Genomic DNA, 24,158 nt, shown 5'->3' on the forward strand with positions numbered 1-24,158 from the left:
TAGGGAGACTACAGCACTTTCTTTACTTCCTTTAGCTCTTGCCTCCTGTGAGCTAGGTCAGAAGGTGGGAATACAGAGGTTTCGCCTTCTGAGAAATAGAAGGTGTCCAAACAGAGATCCATACTTTCCATTCAGAGCAGCCTCTGTCTTTCTGCTAGGTCAGCTATGTGTGATTCTGTGGTAGAGGGAGGAGGACAGGGAATCAGGAGTTCACTTTTGAGATCAATATTGGATATCCATGTGTTTATTTTCATTAGGCAATTTGATCTACCCATGAGATCATGATTGGCATAGAGGCAAGGCTGTGTCTTGGTGACTGTTATGTCTGCCATAGCTCCTGGAAGACAGTAAGTACTCAAATATTTTAACTATACAATGTAAGATGTCTTTCAAGGTCATTTTTGTTGTAATACCTTTACATGACCCCAGGGTCCTCCTCATCCTCTGAGTACTTCCTCCTGGGGCAGGACCCCACATACTATAGCACTCATCACACCCATGTAATAATTTTTCTCTCCCTTGGCCAGGTCTCATAGTTCATGGTTTTAAATACATCTATCTATCTATCTATCTATCTATCTATCTATCTATCTATCTATCTATCATCTATCTATCATCTATCTATCTATCTATCCTCTATCTATCTATCTATCTTCCTCTTCATCATCATCATCATCATCACTACCTATGTATATCTATTTATTTAGTTGTCTATTTGTCTGCCTAGAGCCTGGGCCCTTCCATGAACCCCAGAGTCATATGCTCAAATTGTCTAATCATTATATACACTTGATTTTTTTTAAAAAAAATTTTATTGGAGTTCAATTTGCCAACATATAGCATAACACCCAGTGCTCATCCCGCAAAGTGCCCCCCCTCAGTGCCCATCACCCAGTCACCCCAATCCCCTGCCTCTTCCACTACCCCTTGTTCATTTCCCAGAGTTAGGTATCTCTCATGTTTTGTCACCTTCATTGATATTTTCACTTATTTTCTTTCCCTTTATTCTCTTTCACTAATTTTTATATTCCCCAAATGAATAAGACCATATAATGTTTGTCCTTTTCTTTTTTTTTAATTTATTTTTTATTGGTGTTCAATTTTTTTAAAGATTTATTTATTTATTCATGATAGACATAGGGCGAGAGAGAGACAGAGACAGAGACAGACAGACATAGGAGAAGGGAGAAGCAGGCTCCATGCCGGGAGCCCGATGCGGGACTCGATCCCGGGACTCCAGGATCGCGCGCCCTAGACCAAAGGCAGGTGCTAAACCACTGATCCACCCAGGGATCCCCTATTGGTGTTCAATTTGCCAACATATAGAATAACACCCAGTGCTCATCCCATCATTGCACCCCTCAGTGCCCCCCACCGCCCCGCCCACCTCCCTTTCTTTCCACCACCCCTTGTTCGTTTCCCAGTTAGGAGTCTCTCATGTTCTGTCTCCCTTTCTGATATTTCCCACTCATTTTTTCTCCTTTGCCTTTATTCCCTTTCACTATATTTTATATTCCCCAAATGAATGAGACCATATAATGTTTGTCCTTTTCTAATTGGCTAATTTCACTCAGCATAATACCCTCCAGGTCCCTCCACATCGAAGCAAATGGTGGATATTTGTCGTTTCTAATGGCTGAGTAATATTCCATTGTATACATAGACCACATCTTCTTTATCCATTCATCTTTCGATGGACACCGAGGCTCCTTCCACAGGTTGGTTATTGTGGACATTGCTGCTATAAACATCGGGGTGCAGGTGTCGCAGCGTTTCACTGCATCTGTATCTTTGGGGTAAATCCCCAGCAGTGCAATTGCTGGGTCGTAGGGCAGATCTATTTTTAACTCTTTGAGGAAACTCCACACTGTTTTCCAGAATGGCTGTACCATTATGTACACTTGAATGTCCAATATCCATCTCTGTGTAAAAATGAACTCCTGATTAACCAGTCCTACCCAATCATACTTATCACCCACTCCAGTCCTAATATTTCTCAAATCAGTATATGATAACTGCATGTTGCCAGAAGATTAGGCCACAAACATTGGTGTTATCTTTGATTTTTAAATGTTTTCTAACTGTCCACATCCAACCTATCAGTAAATGGATATCAGTATCCTTTGTCTCTACTTCAAAATGTCCAGCATCTAAACACTTCTAGTCTCTGCTGCTACTATTACTGGAATAATCTCATAACTAATGCTTCTACCCAAGTCTTTACCTCCAATACTGCTGTTAGCAACTCAGCCTAAGTGATCCTTAAAACACAAAGCAGATCTAAGAAGACCTTCTAACAGCAACTTCCATTTCCTCAAAAAGTCAATTCAATGTCTTTGCAATGACCTTCTAGGCCTTACCTCATTTGGCCCCTTTACTGCTCTTTGTTCTCCATTACTCTCCCCCTTATTGATTACTCTGCTTCAGGCTCACTGTCCTTCTTCATTGGAATAGCTCAGGCATGCTCCAGCCTCTAGAGAGTTTATGTTTCTGACATGAAATTTCCTCAGTTATCCATGTGATTTACTCTCTCATCTCTCTAGTCCATGCCCACATTTAAATAAAAGATGTTATTTACTTATTTGAGAGGAGGACGGAGATAGCGACAGAGATAGTGAGAGAGAGCACAGAGGTAGAAGCAGACTCCCTGCTGAGCAGGGAGCCCGACACAGGCCTTGGTCCCAGGACCCTGAGATCACGATCTGAGCTGAAGGCAGATGCTTAACTGACTGAGCCACCCAGGTGCCTCTAACCCCATAAATTTTAGTGAGGCCTGCCCTGAATTCTCTATCTAGAGATAGATAAAAATTAAAAAATAAATAAATAATTTATTTTTGACCTCCCTATTTAAAACTGCACCCACCTAAGTCTTCCCCAAACTTTTTACATCTTATATAGTCATCTTCTACATACTATATGTTTTTTTACTTATGCTTTTTTTTTATCTCCCTCTCTAGTGTATCATCAATGTAAGCTTATTAAAGACATAATTTTTTCCTCTTTTGTTCATTGCTGTATACTCAGTGCCTATACAAGTGTGTGGCAAATAGTAGATGCATAGTATTAGTTGAAGGAATAAAAAATGCATGAGTGAATACCATCCATTCTCTATCTTGGCATTCTCATTCTGATCCCTCAAACATTTTAATATTCTTTTGATTATTATAGGTACTTCTCCAGCAAGTTACTGTTCTTTCCATGGTATGCCCATTTGTTTGACACCATACATTTGTACATTTTACTCTCAACCTGGGGAAGCCCAGAGACTCCCTACTTCCTTCCTGACTAACTTCTTATCCTTTGAAATTCAGTCTACATATCACCTCTTCTAAGACAATTTCTTTTCTTTTTTAAAATTTTTTTAAATTGGAGTACAATTTGCTAACATATAGCATAATACCCAGTGCTCATCCCGCCAAGTGCCTCCCCTCAGTGCCCCTCACCCAGTCACCCCAACCCCCCACCCACCTCCCCTTCCACTACCGCTCATTCGTTTCCCAGAGTTAGGTGTCTCTCATGTTTTGTCACCCTCACTGATATTTTCACTCATTTTCTCTCCTTTCCCTTTATTCCCTTTCACTAAATCTTATATTCCCCAAATGGATGATACCATATAATGTTTGTCTTTTTCTGATTGACTTATTTCACTCATGATGTGGGATATGTATACAATGGAATATTACTCAGCCATTAGAAACAACAAATACCCACCACTTGCTTTGATGTGGATGGAGCTGGAGAGTATTATGCTAGGAAAATTTCTATCGAACCCCTTCCCCCTGCCAAATTAGGTTAAGTGCCCTCCTGTGTATTTTCACCTACTTCCTCTAACCAGTCCTTATCACACTGCTTTCAGTGACTTTCTACTTGACTGTCTACTCCATAATTCCATAAGCTCAATGGAGGAAGGCCTGTGTGTTGTTCACTGTTGTGTTCACCTCTTGTTTTCTGGCATAGTACCTGAAACATAGTAAGTAGTTGAAAATTTGAAATGTTGCATCTAAGACTCATGTCAAGGACATTTTTATTGTGATCTTTTGGGAACCTTCTCTTCAACTGATCTTCATTCTAGGAGACATTTATCCCATGCAACTGAAAGGCAACGGGTGTCAAACTGGCAACAGGCCATGCGAAAATCCAAGATGGATTAGCCCTTTTAAGATTTAATCAATAACAACACAGTGCAGAGAGGTGAGATTCTCTCATATGCTTCTGACACCTGTCATATTATCTGTGTACTTTTATGATTATCAAGGATGGAACAACTATGACACTCACCTAAAAACTTCCCTTCAGGCTGCTGGCATACATAGAAGCTATTGGTAAATTGTTCCCATGGGCCAAAAATGTACGGGGTGCTATTTCTTATAATATGATTATGCCTACATTGTTCCTGAGGGCCCATAGGTGCCGTGGGAATACGTAATGAATTCAAGCCTGGTGCACCTTCAATGCACTTTGGGCAGGGGTCTTCCTTCTTTGCTCAAGTGCTCCTCTCCACAGTCCAGGGTAGGACTGAGAGAGTTGTGTGGAATGCTGACCTATTTGAAATATGAATTTAAGCTCCTATAGTATATGGGAAGTATTATTTACCTTCTCTACTCTCTCCATCACATACAACCTTGAAAATAAGGAGGCACAAACAGGTGGTTCTTTGCTCAGAGGCATAGAGTATATTTGGAGAGGGTCCTGCCTCACCTGGACATTAATGGAAATGATGATGACAGCCTTTTTCATGGGGATGCAGAGGAACCTATGAACTCCTTTCTCCTGGACTGCGTTTTCTCTTTGTGTAGACCAGTACCTTGTGCTGAGGGGAGAGCTGAGACCTAGGTTGGATTTTCTGGTTGGGTGGCACAAGTCAGCTGAGGACAGTGCTTGGAGCTGTTGTGAGGAAGGCACAGCAACTAGGAGCATCTGGACTGAAGGGATTGTGATTGAGTTCATTGTCGAGAGACTGAGGAGCATCAAAGAAAGTCATGCCCTCCTCTGTTTTATTCTCCATCTTGGCTCCTCTCACAGGGTGTTTGGTGAGGGGTGAACTCTTCTCAATATTTTTTGTCATGGTTTTGGGCATGTCATCCTTACAGAGGAGAATGGATTCTTTATGCCTTTGACCTTTCACTTCGGGGTTAATCCAGTGTGGAAAGTGCTTCACCTTATTACCCAAGCCAGCTTCTGCAGCTTCTGGAAGAACGGGATCTTGTGAATCCTTCAGTCTGAAATGCTGCTTTTACTAGACCCTGCAGCTCTTGACCCTAGAAAGTGTGACTCTATGAATTCAGACCCTGTAAATTTTGGATCCCAAAAACATGGTCACTTTAAATGCTGGACTTACAAAATTTGGCCCAGTTAATAACGGCCCAGTAAGCTGGTCATGTAAGGTCTGGCCCATTAAGCTCTGGTGACTCCAGTTTTGGCATTCTGAGGAATCCTTGTTTGGGTGAGGTCATTCAGATTGTTTTAATAGCCTTACAGAACATTCTCATCTGGCATTTTGACCCAAGGAATCTAGGGGATACTCTAGGAACTCAATGTAAGGGAGAAACTGGTGAAGGGCTGCGAGGGATCTTGTCACCTGAGAGGATGGAAATGGTGGCTCTGCAGATCCAGACAGATCCTTGCTAGTTCCAACTCACTCAAGGCAACCATCCTAACCTAGCTCAAATTCTACTTGAGAAAGATCCTAGAGACATTGGGGAAGTCAAGGGCTCTGAGGGTTCTATTTATAAAAGTCCCTTCTGGCCCCTGAACCACAGCAGAGTATATGTTCTCTCTGGCTGGAGACAGCCTCAAACCTGCACCCCCTTGTCTATGATTCTCTGCTACGTTAAGTTTCCCAGAGTCCTCTATTTTCTCTGCTGGGGCAGGGAGTTGTCCTTACCTTTGCAGGGGCTAAGGGATCCAGGGCTTCTCCAGGCTCAGCTTGTACACACTGGCCTGCAGCTTAATACAAAGCACCTGGGCCCCTGTTGTGTCCCCAGGGGGTTGTGAGATCTTGGAGGCCCAGTGGGAAGAACCATAAGGACTAGCTTGCTTTTTGTTCTCCTCACTGCCTCAGTTTACCTGCAAACTATTCTCTAATGTGGAGCATTCTAGAACACATGGGATGATATCTGGTGGGATGGGGGAGATTCTGGAGCAATATTTTCCCCAGGTGTTTAGATTTGAAGGAGTCCTAGGCACAGATATTCCTTGAGACAGCCACAGTTTGTTCCTGGACTCCTTTATCTTTATAAGACTTCCCAAATGTATCTCCAGGAATTTCTTTTTCAGGTAAAAATTCAGTTTGGCCAAGATAGGTATCTTGAGTGATGAGTGGCCTGCAGGATGTCTGGCTCTCTAGAGGCACCATCTCCTTTCACCTATACTTCAGTCTGAAATGCTTGCCCACCGTTTGCACAAGTCTCACTGGCATATCGAAAGTCTGGCCTAGGACTTTTACATTGGTGTTTAGATGATATTGAGCCATAGGTTTTACTGGGCCCCCAAAAGACCCAGGTACATCTTTGTGATTGCAGATTGTCTAGTGATTGCCGAGGCCATGGCCTTGGAGAAAGCCACATAATAAAAAGCTGGCAAGCCTGACAGGCCAAAATTCGTCTCCAGTTTCTCAGTGGCTCCCTGAGAAGATACCCAGGCAGGTGCTGGTCAAGATGATCAGTGACAGCATCAGGTGAGGCCTGTTACAGCTATCAAGGCCTATCAACACTGAGGATGTTGCTTTATGATCCATGTAGGGGCTAACAGCCACCTCCATGTCTAGGGACTTACTTTCTGGGCACAAGGGAACCAAACTCCTGTCAGGGCCCTTGTAATGCTGCAGACCTAATGATTTGCGGTCCTAACAGCTGCAAATGTGGGCAGAAACAAATGCCCTAGCATATCTTCCCATGCTTGTAGTCACTGTAGCTCTGCAACATTGCCTTAGCCTGGGCAAGCAACTATAGACCAGCTCTGCTGCCATGATGAATCATGACAGGTCACTATCCCCACTGGCCTTTAGGTCTGCAAGCTAGGGGATACTCATACTGGCCAGGGTGCTGCTCTGGGGCATGGGCTGCTGGTCAGCAGGGGACAGGTGCAACTCTTTGGACTGATGTATCTTCTGGGGCAGGCTCTCACAATAATTAATCAACTTGCTAAATCAACTGCTTCTGAAAGTAGAACTCTAGCAGCTCTGGGTATGTTCCAGGGAAATACCACCTCCCTCTTGAAGACTGAAATGGGTTGCTCTTAACAGGTCCCTGGGGACAGGAAGAAACATGTCTCAGGGCTTATTTTATATGGTTCTCTGCCTCTACAGAGATTTCTGGGCAACAGCTGAGAAGCTCCAATGAAGATGTGGCTGCCTTTGCTGCTGGTGCCACTCTAAGGCTTCACACTTGGGCAGAGAAGAAAATGGGATATTGATATGGGTTTGTTGTTAGTCAGATGGAGACACCCAAATTTGGGAATGTGGGAAAAAGCTGGGGCTAACCTGGTGGAGGAAATTTTAGAGATTACAAAGCAATTATTGAAGAAAAAGGGACTGGGGCTCCCCTTTTGTGGAGAGATCTTTATTGGCAGACCAAGGACTCACTGTGCAGAAAATAGGAACCATAGGAACATAGCTATTTTTCTGCTATAGATAGCACACTGAGGCCTCAGTGGATCTTCTGGCCAATGGATAGAGATCACTAAGAAACTAAAATGTAGTAGAGGGTGGAGCCAGAGTCATGAAGTTTGCGATTTACTTTCAGCGGTATTTGCTCTGGGTTCATAGTGGATCTTTCTATAACTCAGAAAGTTTGGGAGGAGGGGCAAGATGGCGGAAGAGTAGGGTCCCCAAATCACCTGTCCCCACCAAATTACCTAGATAACCTTCAAATCATCCTGAAAATCTACGAATTCGGCCTGAGATTTAAAGAGAGAACAGGTGAAACACTACAGTGAGAAGAGTTTGTGCTTCTATCAAGGTAGGAAACGGGGAAAAAGAAATAAAGAAACAAAAGGCTCCCGCGAGGAGCCGGGCTGACGCCGGGGCGAGTGTCCCCAGGACAGGAAAGCTCCGTCCCGGAGAAGCAGGAGCTGCACCAACCTTCCCGGGCAGAAAGGCGCCCGCAGGGAGTTGGAGCAGGACCCCAGGAGGGCGGGGATGCCCTCGGGCTCCCTGGGACACTAACAGACACCTGTGGCGCGCGCAGGAGAGTCCGCCGAGGTCCCTAAGGGCTGCAGCGCACACACATTGACCCGGGAGCAGATTGGAGGGGCTCGGGCGGCGGCTCCGCGGAGGGGGCTGCGCAGCTCCGGGAGCAGCTCGGCGGCTGCGGCTCCGGCAGAGGAAGAGGCTCCGTGAGGAGGGGGCTGCGCGGCTCCGGGAGCAGCTCGGCCGGGCTCAGGCAGAGGCTCCGCGGAGAGGAAGCTGCGCGGCCGGGAGCGCGAATCCAACTGCGCAGACCGGGAGCACAGGGCGCCGGGGACGCAGCCCAAGATCCGGCCTCCCCCCGGGACAGGCAGAGGCCGGGAGGGCCCAGGACAGCAAGGACGCTCCTGCCCGGAGCTGAGAAGATCAGCGGCCCCGCCCCGGAGCCTCCAGGCCCTGCAGACGGAAAGCTCCGTAGTTACTGCGGGGGCTGAATCCAGGTTTCCAGAGCTGCCACAGCCACTGGGGTTGTTCCTCCAGGGGCCTCACGGGGTAAACAACCCCCCACTGAGCCCTGCACCAGGCAGGGGGCAGAGCAGCTCCCCCAAGTGCTAACACCTGAAAATCAGCACAACAGGCCCCTCCCCGAGAAGACCAGCTAGACGGACAAGTTCCAGGGGAAGTCAAGGGACTTAAAGTATTCAGAATCAGAAGATACTCCCCCGTGTGTGTGTTTTTTTTTCTTTTTGATTTCTGATTGCTTCCCCCACCCCTTTTTTCACCTTTCTTTTCTTTCTCTTTTTCTTCTCTTTTTTCCCTTTTTTCTTCCTTTTTTCTTTTTTCTTTTTCTCTTTTCTTTCCTTCTCTCTCTCTCTTTTTCTCCTTTTCCCAATACAACTTGTTTTTGGCCACTCTGCACTGAACAAAATGACTAGAAGGAAAACCTCACTTCAAAAGAAAGAATCAGAAACAGTCCTCTCTCCCACAGAGTTACAAAATCTGGATTACAATTCAATGTCAGAAAGCCAATTCAGAAGCAAATTATACAGCTACTGGTGGCTCTAGAAAAAAGGATAAAAGACTCAAGAGACTTCATGACTGCAGATTTAGATCCAATTAGGCAGAAATTAAAAATCAATTGAATGAGATGCAATCCAAACTAGAAGTCCTAATGACGAGGGTTAACGAGGTGGAAGAACGAGTGAGTGACATAGAAGACAAGTTGATGGCAAAGAGGGAAACTGAGGAAAAAAGAGACAATTAAAAGACCATGAAGACAGATTAAGGGAAATAAACGACAGCCTGAGGAAGAAAAACATACGTTTAATTGGGGTTCCTGAGGGCGCCGAAAGGGACAGAGGGCCAGAATATGTATTTGAACGAATCATAGCTGAAAACTTTCCTAATCTGAGAAGGAAAACAGGCATTCAGATCCAGGAAATAGAGAGATCACCCCTAAAATCAATAAAAACCGTTCAACACCTCGACATTTAATAGTGAAGCTTGCAAATTCCAAAAATAAAGAGAAGATCCTTCAAGCAGCAAGAGACAAGAAATCCCTGACTTTTATGGGGACGAGTATTAGGGTAACAGCAGACCTCTCCACAGAGACCTGGCAGGCCAGAAAAGGCTGGCAGGATATATTCAGGTCCTAAATGAGAAGAACATGCAGCCAAGAATACTTTGTCCAGCAAGGCTCTCATTCAAAATGGAAGGAGAGATAAAGAGCTTCCAAGACAGGCAGGAACTGAAAGAATATGTGACCTCCAAACCAGCTCTGCAAGAAATTTTAAGGGGGACTCTGAAAATTCCCCTTTAAGAAGAAGTTCAGTGGAACAATCCACAAAAACAGGGACTGAATAGATATTATGATGACACTAAACTCATATCTTTCAATAGTAACTCTGAAAGTGAACAGGCTTAATGACCCCATCAAAAGGCGCAGGGTTTCAGACTGGATAAAAAAAAGCAGGACCCATCTATTTGCTGTCTACAAGAGACTCATTTTAGATAGAAGGACACCTGCAGCCTGAAAATAAAAGGTTGGAGAACCATTTACCATTCAAATGGTCCTCAAAAGAAAGCAGGGGTAGCCATCCTTATATCAGATAAACTAAAGTTTACCCCGAAGACTGTAGTGAGAGATGAAGAGGGACACTATCTCATACTTAAAGGATCTATCCAACAAGAGGACTTAGCAATCCTCAATATATATGCTCCGAATGTGGGAGCTCCCAAATATTTAAACCAATTAATAAACAAAGTGAAGAAATACTTAGATAATAATACACTTATACTTGGTGTCTTCAATCTAGCTCTTTCTATACTAGATAGGTCTTCTAAGCACAACATCTCCAAAGAAACGAGAGCTTTAAATGATACACTGGACCAGGTGGATTTCACAGATATCTACGGAACTTTATATCCAAACTCAACTGAATACACATTCTTCTCAAGTGCACATGGAACTTTCTCCAGAATAGACCACATACTGGGTCACAAATCGGGTCTGAACCAATACCAAAAGATTGGGATCGTCCCCTGCATATTCTCAGACCATAATGCCTTGAAATTAGAACTAAATCACAACAAGAAGTTTGGAAGGACCTCAAACACATGGAGGTTAAGGACCATCCTGCTAAAAGATGAAAGGGTCAACCAGGAAATTAAGGAAGAATTAAAAAGATTCATGGAAACTAATGAGAATGAAGATACAACCGTTCAAAATCTTTGGGATGCAGCAAAAACAGTCCTAAGGAGGAAATACATCGCAATACAAGCATCCATTCAAAAACTGGAAAGAACTCAAATACAAAAGCTAACCTTACACTTAAAGGAGCTAGAGAAAAAACAGGAGATAGATCCTACACCCAGCAGAAGAAGAGAGTTAATAAAGATTCGAGCAGAACTCAACGAAATCGAGACCAGAAGAACTGTGGAACAGATCAACACTACCAGGAGTTGGTTCTTTGAAAGAATTAATAAGATACATAAACAATTAGCCAGCCTTATTAAAAAGAAGAGAGAGAAGACTCAATAAAATCATGAATGAGAAAGGAGAGATCACTACCAACACCAAGGAAATACAAACGATTTTAAAAACATATTATGAACAGCTATACGCCAATAAATTAGGCAATCTAGAAGAAATGGACACATTCCTGGAAAGCCACAAACTACCAAAACTGGAACAGGAAGAAATAGAAAACCTGAACAGGCCAATAGCCAGGGAGGAAATTGAAGCAGTCATCAAAAACCTCCCAAGACCAAAAGTCCAGGGCCAGATGGCTTCCCAGGGGAATTCTATCAAACGTTTAAAGAAACCATACCTATTCTACTAAAGCTGTTTGGAAAGATAGAAAGAGATAGAGTACTTCCAAATTCGTTCCACGAGGCCAGCATCACCTTAATTCCAAAACCAGACAAAGACCGCACCAAAAAGGAGAATTACAGACCAATATCCCTGATGAACATGGATGCAAAAATTCTCAACAAGATACTAGCCAATAGGATCCAACAACACATTAAGAAAATTATTCACCATGACCAAGTAGGATTTATCCCCGGGACACAAGGCTGGTTCAACACTCGTAAAACAATCAGTGTGATTCATCATATCAGCAAGAGAAAAACCAAGAACCACATGATCCTCTCAATAGATGCAGAGAAAGCATTTGACAAAATACAGCATCCATACCTCATCAAAACTCTTCAGAGTGTAGGAATAGAGGGAACTTTTCCTCGACATCTTAAAAGCCATCTACAAAAAGCCCACAGCAAATATCATTCTCAATGGGGAAGCACTGGGAGCCTTTCCCCAAGATCAGGAACAAGACAGGGATGTCCACTCTCACCACTGCTATTCAACATAGTATTGGAAGTCCTAGCCTCAGCAATCAGACAACAAAAAGACATTAAAGGCATTCAAATTGGTAAAGAAGTCAAACTCTCCCTCTTCGCCGATGACATGATACTCTACATAGAAAACCCAAAAGCCTCCACCCCAAGATTGCTAGAACTCATACAGCAATTTGGTAGCGTGGCAGGATACAAAATCAATGCCCAGAAATCAATGGCATTTCTATACATTAACAATGTGACTGAAGAAAGAGAAATTAAGGAGTCAATCCCATTTACAATTGCACCCAAAAGCATAAGATACCTAGGAATAAACCTAACCAAAGAGGTAAAGGATCTATACCCTAAAAACTATAGAACACTTCTGAAAGAAATTGAGGAAGACACAAAGAGATAGAAAAATATTCCATGCTCATGGATTGGCAGAATTAATATTGTGAAAATGTCAATGTTACCCAGGGCAATTTACACGTTTACTGCAATCCCTGTCAAAATACCATGGACTTTTTCAGAGAGTTAGAACAAATTATTTTAAGATTTGTGTGGAATCAGAAAAGACCCCAAATAGCCAGGGGAATTTTAAAAAAGAAAACCATAGGTCGGGGCATATGGTTTTCTTTTTTAAAGAGAAGAAAGACAGTCTCTTCAATAAATGGTGCTGGGAAAATTGGACACACACATGCAGAATAATGAAACTAGACCATTCTCTTACACCACACACAAAGATAAACTCAAAATGGATGAAAGATCTAAATGTGAGACAAGATTCCATCAAAATCCTAGAGGAGAACACAGGCAACACCCTTTTTGAACTTGGCCACAGTAACTTCTTGCAAGATACATCCACTAAGGCAAAAGAAACAAAAGCAAAAGTGAACTATTGGGACTTCATCAAGATAAGAAGCTTTTGCACAGCAAAGGATACAGTCAACAAAACTCAAAAACAACCTACAGAATGGGAGAAGATATTTGCAAATGACGTATCAGATAAAGGGCTAGTTTCCAAGATGTATAAAGAACTTCCTAAACTCAACACCAAAGAAACAAACAATCCAATCATGAAATGGGCAAAAGACATGAACAGAAATCTCACAGAGGAAGACATAGACATGGCCAACATGCACATGAGAAAATGCTCGGCATCACTTGCCATCAGGGAAATACAAATCAAAACCACAATGAGATACCACCTCACACCAGTGAGAATGGGGAAAATTAACAAGGCAGGAAACTACAAATGTTGGAGAGGATGCGGAGAAAAGGGAACCCTCTTGCACTGTTGGTGGGAATGTGAACTGGTGCAGCCACTCTGGAAAACTGTGTGGAGGTTCCTCAAAGAGTTAAAAATAGACCTACCCTACGACGCAGCAATTGCACTGTTGGGGATTTACCCCAATGATTCAGATGCAATGAAACGCCGGGACACCTGCACCCCGATGTTTCTAACAGCTATGTCCACAATAGCCAAACTGGAAGGAGCCTCGGTGTCCATCGAAAGATGAATGGATAAAGAAGATGTGGTTTATGTATACAATGGAATATTACTCAGCCATTAGAAATGACAAATACCCACCATTTGCTTCAACGTGGATGGAACTGGAGGGTATTATGCTGAGTGAAGTAAGTCAATCAGAGAAGGATAAACAGTGTATGTTCTCATTCATTTGGGGAATATAAATAATAGTGAAAGGAAATATAAGGGAAGGGAGAAGAAATGTGTAGGAAATATCAGAAAGGGAGACAGGACATAAAGACTCCTAACTCTGGGAAACGAACTAGGGGTGGTGGAAGGGGAGGAGGGCGGGGGGTGGGGGTGAGTGGGTGACTGGGCACTGAGGGGGACACTTGACGGGATGAGCACTGGGTGTTATTCTGTATGTTGGTAATTGAACACCAATAAAAAATTAATTTATTAAAAAAAAAACTCAGAAAGTTTGGGTAGACTGGTTCAACTCTCATGATCCCAGGTCAGGAAGATAGCCTATTTTTCAATAGAGGCCTTACAAGTGGCATTATGATGAAAGAAATGGTTGTTTTCTCCAGGCTTGGAAAACATTTGGGCCTATGCGTTATAAGCTGCCATAGGAACTCTTCTAAAGATTTTGGGAGCTCCCTCAGGTATAGAATTGCATTCATTTATATACATGTGCTTAAAGATGACTCAGGACTTTGGGGAAATAGGAACATGCAAGGCAACAGGGTATTTTAGCTTTGTGAGCTCTGAAATCAGGGAAAGAAAGAGAATCAGATATTCAAGGGCAGCTGACCTTGTTTCTCCAGCACACATACAGGGTAGCTCTTCCTCTTGTCCTGCTGATTCACAGGAGTCCTAGTCCCCTCACTTGAAGAAGACAGAGCTCCTGTATCCCTGGACACATCTGGCACTTGATATCCCTTCCTTCGCTGGAGGCATTCACCTTGGATATCTTGGATGCTGACACTGGTCGACTGGGCAGCTGACTGTGTTAAGCATTTCTGATCTGTTAATTGTGACTTTGTAGGGGTTACAGATGGAAGTGAAAGAGCTTTGGAGTGCAGGGAACCCTGACTCTGCTCCAAAGAGAGACAAGAGGAGCCCTGCGATGGCCCCGATGAAGAGGGAGAGGTCAGGGTTTTCTCACCTGACAGCAACTGCTGAATCTCCAGAGCCACAGCATTGCAGATGGGGCAGGAAGGATCTGCACACAGGAGCCGCCGCACACTTCCCTCCTTAGGAAGCCAGCCCTGGCTAGGAAGGGAAGACGGCAACCGTTACTGATGGACTGACACCTGCCTCTCTGAATGTGTGTGACCTGGAGATTTGGCCCACCTTCCCCTAGTCCTGGAATCCCAGGGCATTTACCCATCTCCTGTTCTTCCTAGGAAAATGCCATTGGCAAGTTATGTTGGGCTGGGTTGGACTGAGGGCTGGAGCTTGTTAGGCAAGGTCTCAGACAATGATGGAACCACAGGCCATGAGAGACACTGGGAGGTGGGGTGCATTTACTGTTGGTCTGTGTTGAGAAACTACACCAGGAGAAGGGAACCAGGCAGAGGTGGGGAGCCAATGGTTGGCTGAGGGGCAGCACCAGGAACATTACCAGGGGGAACCTGCGGTCAGTCTCTTCTGGAGCTAAGAAGGCCACAGCCTGGCATTCAGTATTTCTAAGCTGTGGAAAATATGGTCTTTGTGGGAACTCTGCATTGTGGGGACTATGGGGTGTCCCAGTTCCTGTACATAGTATCTCTTGAGAGCCAATTCCCTTCCTTAGAAATTTTAGGAAGAGGATAAGATGACAGACTCCTTTCTGAGGGCTGTCCCAGGAATTGGCCTCCCTGAAGACAAAACCATGGAAGTAATGTCAGCAGGTTTTATGGGTCTGCCCTTGAATGGTTGCAACAGGAATAGGACAATGGTGATTTATTTATATATGCATTTATCTATTCTCTTGACTGGATAACTTGTCTTGTGGCTGAGTGCAAACTCATGTAGAGTCTTCAATGAATTACATACTAGCAAAATCCTGACTTTCAGGACCACTGTGAACCTAGCCTAGAGCAAAATCGGGAGACTCCCTGTCCTGAGACACCTGATCCCCCTCTGCCCTGGCAACTCTCTCAACCAGTGCTCAGCATCCACTGTCTGACTCCCTCCGGGACATTTTCCCTCTCCTGGTCCCTGCCACAGGCCAACCAGAGAAATCGTCCCAGGCCAGGCTGGGGATTTGGAGGATGCAAAGAGCAAGTGATCACCTTTTCATGACACAGAGCAGCTCCCACGGCTTATCAGCTTCTTCCTGACAAAATCTCCTAGCTGAAAAACCAGCAGAGTGTTAACAAAGAATGAGAGGATGCAGGGACATCCTATAGGAAGCTAAAGGCCTTTGAGGAAGAGGAGGCTGAGAAGCTGAACAATCAATGCTCTATGGCACATATGCATACAATTTACCCCACTACAACATGCTGTCCTAGACCTCATTTCATTTGATCATACAACCACACTGCGAGTGAGGCAGGATCATGAGATGCCCATTTCGTGGATCACAGACTGAGAGATGAAGTCGTTTCCACAGGGTGGTAAAACTAGTAAATGACACAGCTAAGGGCTTCTGTCCACCATCTATATTCTTCATTCTCAAGGGTAGGGGGGAGGTAGAGAATTTTGGAACACTCCCAGGCTCTGATTTTCCACCCAAGAAAGTGTTCTGGGAGAAATTGTCAACTGAGGCAATTGGAGCCTTCAGTGGTTAGAGCACCTGATTACTGGCTACAGGGCTCATAGAGGGACAGGAATCAGGGGAAACTTGCCCATAGAGAGGGGAGTCTGAGGGTTAATTAGGACTTTACCTCTTGATGTTTTATCTTTAGCCCTTTGTCTGACTCTCCGGTGACACTTGAAAACAAATGAGTTAGAGCACCTAAGTTTTTCTAAGCCAGGGCACCTTTCACTTTTTGTCTAAAATGAGACAAAATTGTTAAATATTTCTCAAACTTTTCTGTATTCCAATTTTATATACTCTCGTACCATTCTTTTCTTAGTCTTTGTATTTTCACCCATCATTTCCCTTTCTTATTACTAATTCATTTTGAGGCTCTCCTATACACCATACCTCTACCCCCCATTCCCTGAACAAGTTCTGTGGGAGATCAGAATGAGACAGGAGAAAAGAGGAATAGATTAAAGGATAAGGGATCTAGTAGCCAAGGGATTTTAGCTATCCAAGGTCCTGAATGTCTCCCAAACCAGAAGTGAACCCAAATTTGGAGCTATTCTGAGATCCATGAAGAAACCCCCATTAAAAAAAAAGTAAGGGTAAGGGTAATAGGAGAAAGTAAGGGAATAAAATCTTGTTTGAGGCTTAATCAGTTCAGTCGTGATCATTGTGTGTTCCCTACCCGGCAACAGCTCCTTTTAGGTCCCAACCTTAATTCTTGGTGGCTCTTTTTCACTTGCCAAATAATTAATGCAATAATAGTGATGGAGCCATAAATGTGTAAGGGATATCCAACATCCCACAGAAGAAAGGTAGGGCTCAACATAATCCAAACCTCATTAGGCATCTCTCTTCCTAGGCTTTCAGGGACTTGGAACCTAATGCTTCCAAATTAGTTTTGGACCTAATTTGACCCTGTCATCTCTGCCTCACAGGAGATGGAACCAGATCACCAGACTACATCACAAAGCTCTCCTATTTCCAAAGGCATGCAGAGCATCAGAGGCCTTTATTTGTCTAGGAGAAGCTCATGTGATTCAGTGTTCAGATGAGGATGTCTGATTGTCTGTACGAGTTGCAGAGCCTGGGCCCTAGAGGTGCCAAGGTCATGGCAGCATATACTCTTTCATGCTCTGTTCCCTATAACGTGATGGCTTACCTCTCTCCTTTAGACAACAGTCTAGAATCTCTCCTTAGATACGTTAGTCTTTATGTACACTGCATGCCCTATAAGAGAGAGAATGGTTAGGTCAGAGGAACTCCATGAACTACATTACATCACCTATATTGGGAAGATAACCTAAAACACAAACAAGAGGCTAGGACATGCATTATCTTGTTAAGTGTTAGAAAGTGAGGATTTTGATGTCACAAGCAATTGGTGGTCAGTATTAAGAGGTTCAAGAAGAGGGTCATGTCTGACATGTCAAGGAAAGGATACAGCTGCTGTCTTTTAAAATAACTTTCTGGGGCAGCCTGGGTGGCTCAGTGGCTTAGTGCTGCCTTCAGCCCAGGGTGTGATCCTGAGACCTGGGACCCCAGACCCCAGGATCATGCTGAGTCAAAGGCAGATGCTCAGCCACTGAGCCACCCAGGCATCCCAGGGCAAGCTTTTTCTTTTTCAACCTCAGTTACCCACCACATCTATGTCCACTGATTCACATATTAATGTTAATTTCATGGCCCATGTCAACATTGTGAGATGCCTCCAATGACCTAGGACTTCTGAATTTCCTTAAGTTCTTGCCCTGATGATAGTGGTCCCACACCTCCAAAATTCTTCAGCTCAAAATCTCTGAAAGTGCTATTTGGTCCCTCCTTCAGCATCCAGTCCACCAACAAACAGGTGTGGTGAGCACTCAATCTGCGTTCATCACTAAAGTGGGCAATATCAAAGGCACAAGGACATTGAGTTGTGTTACCTGCCTGCTCTGAAGATACTTAAAAACCTAGTTACAAGGATGCCTGGGTGACTCAGTGGTTGAGCGTCTGCCTTTGGCTCATGGCGTGATCCTGGAGTTCTAGATTGAGTCCCACATCGGGCTCCCTGTGAGGAACCTGCTTCTCCCTCTGCCTATGTCCCTGCCTTTCTGTGTGTGTCTCTCATGAACATATAAATAAATAAAATCTTTTTAAAAGTCCTAGTTACAAAGATTAATTAATATGAATCAAGAATCAACCTTATTAGTGGTTGAGGGAGAGGGAATTAAGGAGTTATTATTCACTGGGTAGAGAGTTTCTGTTTGGGATATGAAAAAAAATCTGAAAATGCATAGTGGAAAAGACTGCACAACGATACACTTAAAAATAATTAAAATGGGGGGATCCCTGTGTGGTTCAGCGGTTTAGCACCTGCCTTCGGCCCAGGGCATGATCCTGGGGTGCTGTGATCGAGTCCCATATCGGGCTCCCTGCATAGAGCCTGCTTCTCCCTCTGCTTGTGTCTCTGCCTCTCTGTGTGTGTGTGTCTCTAATTAATAAATAAAATCTTTTAAAAAATAGTTAAAATGTTAAGTATATAGACCACAATTTAAGAAACAAAAGGCAAAAAACCCCATTACTAATAATTAGTATGAGACCTTTTTTTTATTAACTTTAAGGAAGAATACTCTGAAATGTTTTAATAAAAATATAGATGAATGTTTTTCTAAAGTGTCCTTTTTATATAGAACAAAACCAAACCAAAATACATCCTTACGTTTAAGATAATTTAAGAGGAGTCACACCTGATGATGGGATGAATTTGAGCCATTTTAACATCTTTCCTGAACTTGCAAATTCCACACTACAAATATGAAAAGACTTTTTCAACTAAAGAGCATTGAATGTCAAACTGACGAACAGCTTACATCAGCTTTTTAGTAGCAGGTTGAGATACCTACAGTGTAGCTTGAATCTTTAACTTTTATTATTCCTACCCAACTGGCTCCTGCTTCCTGCAGCTTCTTTCTTTGCCACTGCAATGGTTCTGTCTTCCATTAATATGACCTAATGTGGCCCAGCATGGTGTTTGGTATCCTCCGTCTCTTGGCTGTGACTATATATGATTAATAAAACCACTGTCAATCTCATAGGTGCAGTGTCGGGTGTCATGAGTTCAGTCACTTCCAGAACCCAGGGACACTCCCTCCCTCACCAATGGGATGAAGAGAAGGTAAACAGAATATTGTATCTCTTCCCCAACCAGCTCTGCTTCCTGCAGCTGCTGCTGCCTTTTCTCTGCTGAAACAGTTCTCAGTCTCCCATTAGTCTAACCTCCTGCCCACAAGAATACCATCAGATTGTGCAAACTTTGCACCTGCTCCAACCAGTGCACTCTTTACCCTACAGATAACCCACAGCCACTGCCATCCTACTAAGCCATTAAAACCATCTGCTGCCAACTCCTCTGCAGCATCTCACTCACCCTTGTTCCTCTGTCTCCAGACTCAGGAGTTAGAGCCAAAGATAATCTTATGTGTTTTTGCAGAGTAGGTCTTTAGTACAGGTTTATTTACTGGTTTGGTACTCATTGACAAAAGGTGCTTGAGTGGTTAGGACAGGGGAACCAGTGTATTTCCAAACAAAGGTGCATTCATGTAATGAACACATCAACAATACAGGCATGGATCTTCATATTTGCCCCTCCTGCTTCACGGTTTATACTGAAGAGTACACAAGGAAGACGAAGTACCTGAAAAGCCTCTATGGACTCTGGAGGGGTATTCAACTATAAATTCATATTCATTCATTTCTAGAAAATTTCTCAAAGCCAGAATCTGCTTCATGTATTTTTTAAAAATTTTTATTTATTTTAGAGACAGAGAGAGAGAGAGAGAGAGAGAGAGAGAAGAGCACAAGAGCAGGGGGAGGGAGCTGTGCTGTGTCTCAGTATCAGAAAATATTACTGAACATCTTAGATGAGCCAAGGTGCTGGGGACAGAGAAGCACACTATTCAGCAGCAATATTTTTATACGAGTGGTTTTATCAATGCCTAATAGTTAAAATTTGCAGGGAGTTGGACAGGAAACACCCTGTTAGTGTCAGGCCCCAAACCACCAGTGTTCAAGCAGCAGGTTACAGTGTGCATTAAGTGTAGCAAGCAACCAGAGACACTAGAGGGCAGCACCTGCCCACCCAATGCTCCTAGCCCAGAGAACTCTTAGTGACAGAAACTTTAAAAGGTCCTCTGTTCCAGTGGCTCTCAATCCTGGCCTTACATCAGACTCACTAGGAAGCCTGTAATAATATAGATTTCCTGGCCTCATCCCAGACTTAATGAGTCAGAATATCTAGGGGCAGGGTCCAGCAATCTATATATTAAGTATCAAAAATAACCCTCAAGCAAAAAAGCACTAAGGTCTGAGTATATATTTGGGAGATACTGGTAACAGCCAACCCCCAACCCCGGTTTTACTGCTATATGTCAATATAGCATATATATTGAGTGGGAATATCAGAAAGGAATAATATAATTGACATATAGCATTGTATTAGTTTAAGGAGTGCAACACAATGATTCATATATATATATATATATATATATAGAGAGAGAGAGAGAGAGAGAGAGAAATTCTTATCACAGTAAATTTAACATCATGTCCTCAGAGTTACAATTTTTATGATGAAAATGTTTAAATTAAATCTACTCTCTTAGCAGTTCCCAATATACGATATATAGTATTGTTAACTATGGTCATCATGCTGTATATTAGATCCCAGAACTTACTAATCTTATAATTGGAAGTTGGTACCTTTTAACTACCTTCCTTCCTTTCCTCCATCCTCCACCTCCTGCCACTGACAGCCACAAATCTCTTTTCTGTTTCTGTCAGTTCAGGATTCTTTTTAGATTATACATAAAAGTGAGATAACACAGTATTTGTCTTTCCCTGTTTATTTTCACTTAACATAATGCCTTAAGATTCATCCAGGTTGTTTCTAAAGGCAAGGTTTCCTTCTCTTTATGCTCGATAACATTCCATTGTGTGTGTGTGTATATATATATATATATATATCACATCTTTATCCATTCATCTATTGATGGGCACTTGGGTTCTTTTCCATATCTTGGCTACTGTAAATGGTGCTGCAATGAACATGGAGATGCAGATAGTGATTTTGCTTCCTTCAGATATATACCTAGAATTGGGACTGGTGGATTATACAGCAGTTGTATATTTAATTTTTGAGGAACCTCCATACTGTTTTCCATAGCTACTGTGCCAATTTACATTCCCACCAGCAATGCACAAGAGTTCCCTTTTCTCACCAGCGTTTGCTATCTCTTGTGTTTTTGATGACAGCCATTCTAACACATTCGAGATGATGTTTCATTGTGATTCTGATTTGCATTTTGCTGATGATTAGTGATATGAGGACTGTTGGCCAATTGTATGTCTTCTTTGGATAAATGTCTCTTCAGTTCCTCTGCTCGCTTTTTTTAAGTAAGCTCCACACCCAGTGTGGGAACCCAAAGTGGGGCTTGAATTCATGACTCTGAGATCAAGACCTGAGTTGAGATCAAGAGTCAGATACTTAACCAACTGAGCCACTCAGGCACCCTGATCAATTTTTAATCAGATTTTTGGCTACTTAATTGTATGAGTTTTTTAAATGTATTTTATATATTAACCCCTTATCAGATATATGATTTGCAAATATTTTCTCATTCCATAGTTCATTTTGTGTTGATGATTTCTTTGATGTGCAGAAGCCTTTTAGTTTGATGCAGTCACGCATTTATTTTGCTTGTGTTGTCTTTGCTTTTGGTGTCAAATCCAAAAAAAAATCATTACAAGGTCTGATGTAAAGGAGCCTACCCTCTCTGTTATCTTCTAGGACTTCTGCAGTTAAAGATCTTATGTTCAAGTTTTTAATGTATTTTGAGTTGATTTTTGTATATGATGTAAGATAGTGGTCCAATTTTATTTCTGTTACACATGGCTCTCCAATTTTCCCAAAACAATTTACTGAAGAGGTTATTCTTTCCACATTATATATTCTTGGCTCCTTTGTCATAAATTAATTGATCATATATGCATAAGTTTATTTCTGGACTTTCTCTATTCTGTTCCATTGATTGGTGTATCTGTTTATGCCAGAGGAACAGTTCTTATAGTGTTGCAGATCTACGTGAATATCTGATGAAACTATGTCTCTCACCTCACACTCAAAATCTGATTCAATTTCAGAGGGTCACAGACTTCATTTATGTATACTCTAGGATTCCCGAGGAGGCTAGTTAAGAAACTTGAGTATGTGCAAAGACAAAAACAACAGCTCAAAATCCTTCATATTCTGAGAAGTTATAGAAAAATAAGGAAAAACAGAGAAGACACAAATAACCAATAGTAGGAATGACAGAAGTGACTCAGCACAAATTTAGATGTTAAAAGGATAATAAATTAGTATATAAAAATTTTAATATATATAAATCAACAAAATAGAAAAAATGAACAAATTCTATAAAAGACACAAACCATCAAACCTTACTCCAGAAGAAATAGAGGGGAAGGTTAAGAGGTGGGGAAGTAGGGGGGATCCTAAGCTTGCCTCATCCCTTGAACACAACTAGATAAATATCAAATCATTCTAGACACCCTAGAAATTGATTTGAGGACTGAGTGAACAAACTACACACTAGAGATTAAAAAAAAAACAGACTGTACTGTGCAAGCTACGGAGAGTTGATTTGAAGGAGAAAAATGCTTCATGCTGTGGAGGAGAGGGAGCCTTGATCAGGGAGAGAGGAGAGAAAGGGAGAGAATAGAGGAAAGGAATGGAGGGGAAGGCAGAAGGAGGGAAAAGAGAAGGAGGAGGGAGGGAGAAGGAGAGAGAGAGGGAGAAAGAAAGAGACAGAGAGAGAGAAAGAGAGAGAGAGAGAGAGAGAGAGATCTGGCAGTGGATTACACAAGAAAAACTTTTGCCCAAAACCAATGACAGGGAAAAGGAGAGGGGCTGACTACTGCAAGTTTCTATAAGCAAGGGAGCACAAAGTCTGAAGTTTTAGAGCCCTCGCCATTGCCAGGGTTGTGCCTGGCAGGTTTAGCAGTGCTCTAGTGGGGAAGGAGGGCAGAGACCAGGGAACAGACAGAGTGGTCTGGGGATCCCTTGGGTCACATAGGGAGAAACAGTTCCCTTTATTGGGAGTGCATTTGGGAATGGGAGCATAGCCTCTCTGGGGACAGAAGACCCAGCAGATGCCACTGAGCTAAATAGCATAGGAACAGGGACACTGGCCGAGGGCAGGGAGCCTTAGTGCTGGCTTTCTGCTATACTTTACCATAAACTCTGAGCACCCGCTGAGACACAATCATTTTCTGTGCAGTGCAATGCTCTCCCCACCAGAGGATCAGCGAGGGTCCATGTCACATGGTCTCTGAAGTTTGGAGTTTTGAAACCCAGCCTTGCCTGAGATAAAACATGGGCTTGCTGGTACTGCCTGGCAGGCAGACAGCTCGGACACAGGGTGAAAGAAGGGATCTGGCAGAAGCTGGGGACACAGGAGGGGCTGATTGTTTGCTCTTCTGTGAGGACTTCCTGAGGAGTGGCAGGCGCAAGCTCCCCACTCTGGAAAAGAGAGAGTGGGTGATGCTATTTTCTCCCACTGCCCATCAACACTGACCACTTCAGTAAGCAAAACAGCTCCACCACGTGGAGGCTGGAACCACTTACACCAAGGCCCACCCCACACTGTGCGCTGCAGGTGCATCTCCACTAGAGCAGGTCTACCTGAGAATCAGTGCAGCAGGCTCCACCGCCAGAAGACCAGCATAAACCTCTCTTAGCACCTAGGCTACTGCTCAAAGAGTGCTGCAGAGCTTCAGCTCTGGGGAAATAGGATCTAGCTTCCTTACTTTTTATTTACTTTTTTTTTTTGGATCTAACTTTTTTTTTTGTAAATTTATTTTTTATTGGTATTCAATTTGCCAACATATAGAGTAACACCCAGTGCTCATCCCATCAAGTGCCCCCCTCAGTGCCCGCCACCCAGTCACCC

The 24,158-nt window shown here is 43.1% G+C and overlaps 1 protein-coding gene across 1 annotated transcript; it reads right to left on the bottom strand.

The window, feature by feature from the left end:
* Window positions 1-4,650: 4,650 nt before the first annotated feature.
* LOC119873938 (protein FAM205C-like) lies at window positions 4,651-14,821 on the bottom strand. Its single transcript, XM_038589013.1, has 4 exons — window positions 14,793-14,821; window positions 14,605-14,711; window positions 14,251-14,463; window positions 4,651-5,187 (listed from the first exon to the last, which is right to left on the bottom strand). The coding sequence occupies exons 1-4, from the start codon at window positions 14,819-14,821 to the stop codon at window positions 4,862-4,864; spliced, it is 675 nt and encodes a 224-aa protein (XP_038444941.1). The 3' UTR covers window positions 4,651-4,861.
* Between the last annotated feature and the right edge of the window lie 9,337 nt (window positions 14,822-24,158).

Source organism: Canis lupus, unplaced genomic scaffold, assembly GCF_011100685.1.
Source record: "Canis lupus familiaris isolate Mischka breed German Shepherd unplaced genomic scaffold, alternate assembly UU_Cfam_GSD_1.0 chrUn_S1569H1758, whole genome shotgun sequence".
Lineage (NCBI taxonomy): Eukaryota > Metazoa > Chordata > Mammalia > Carnivora > Canidae > Canis > Canis lupus.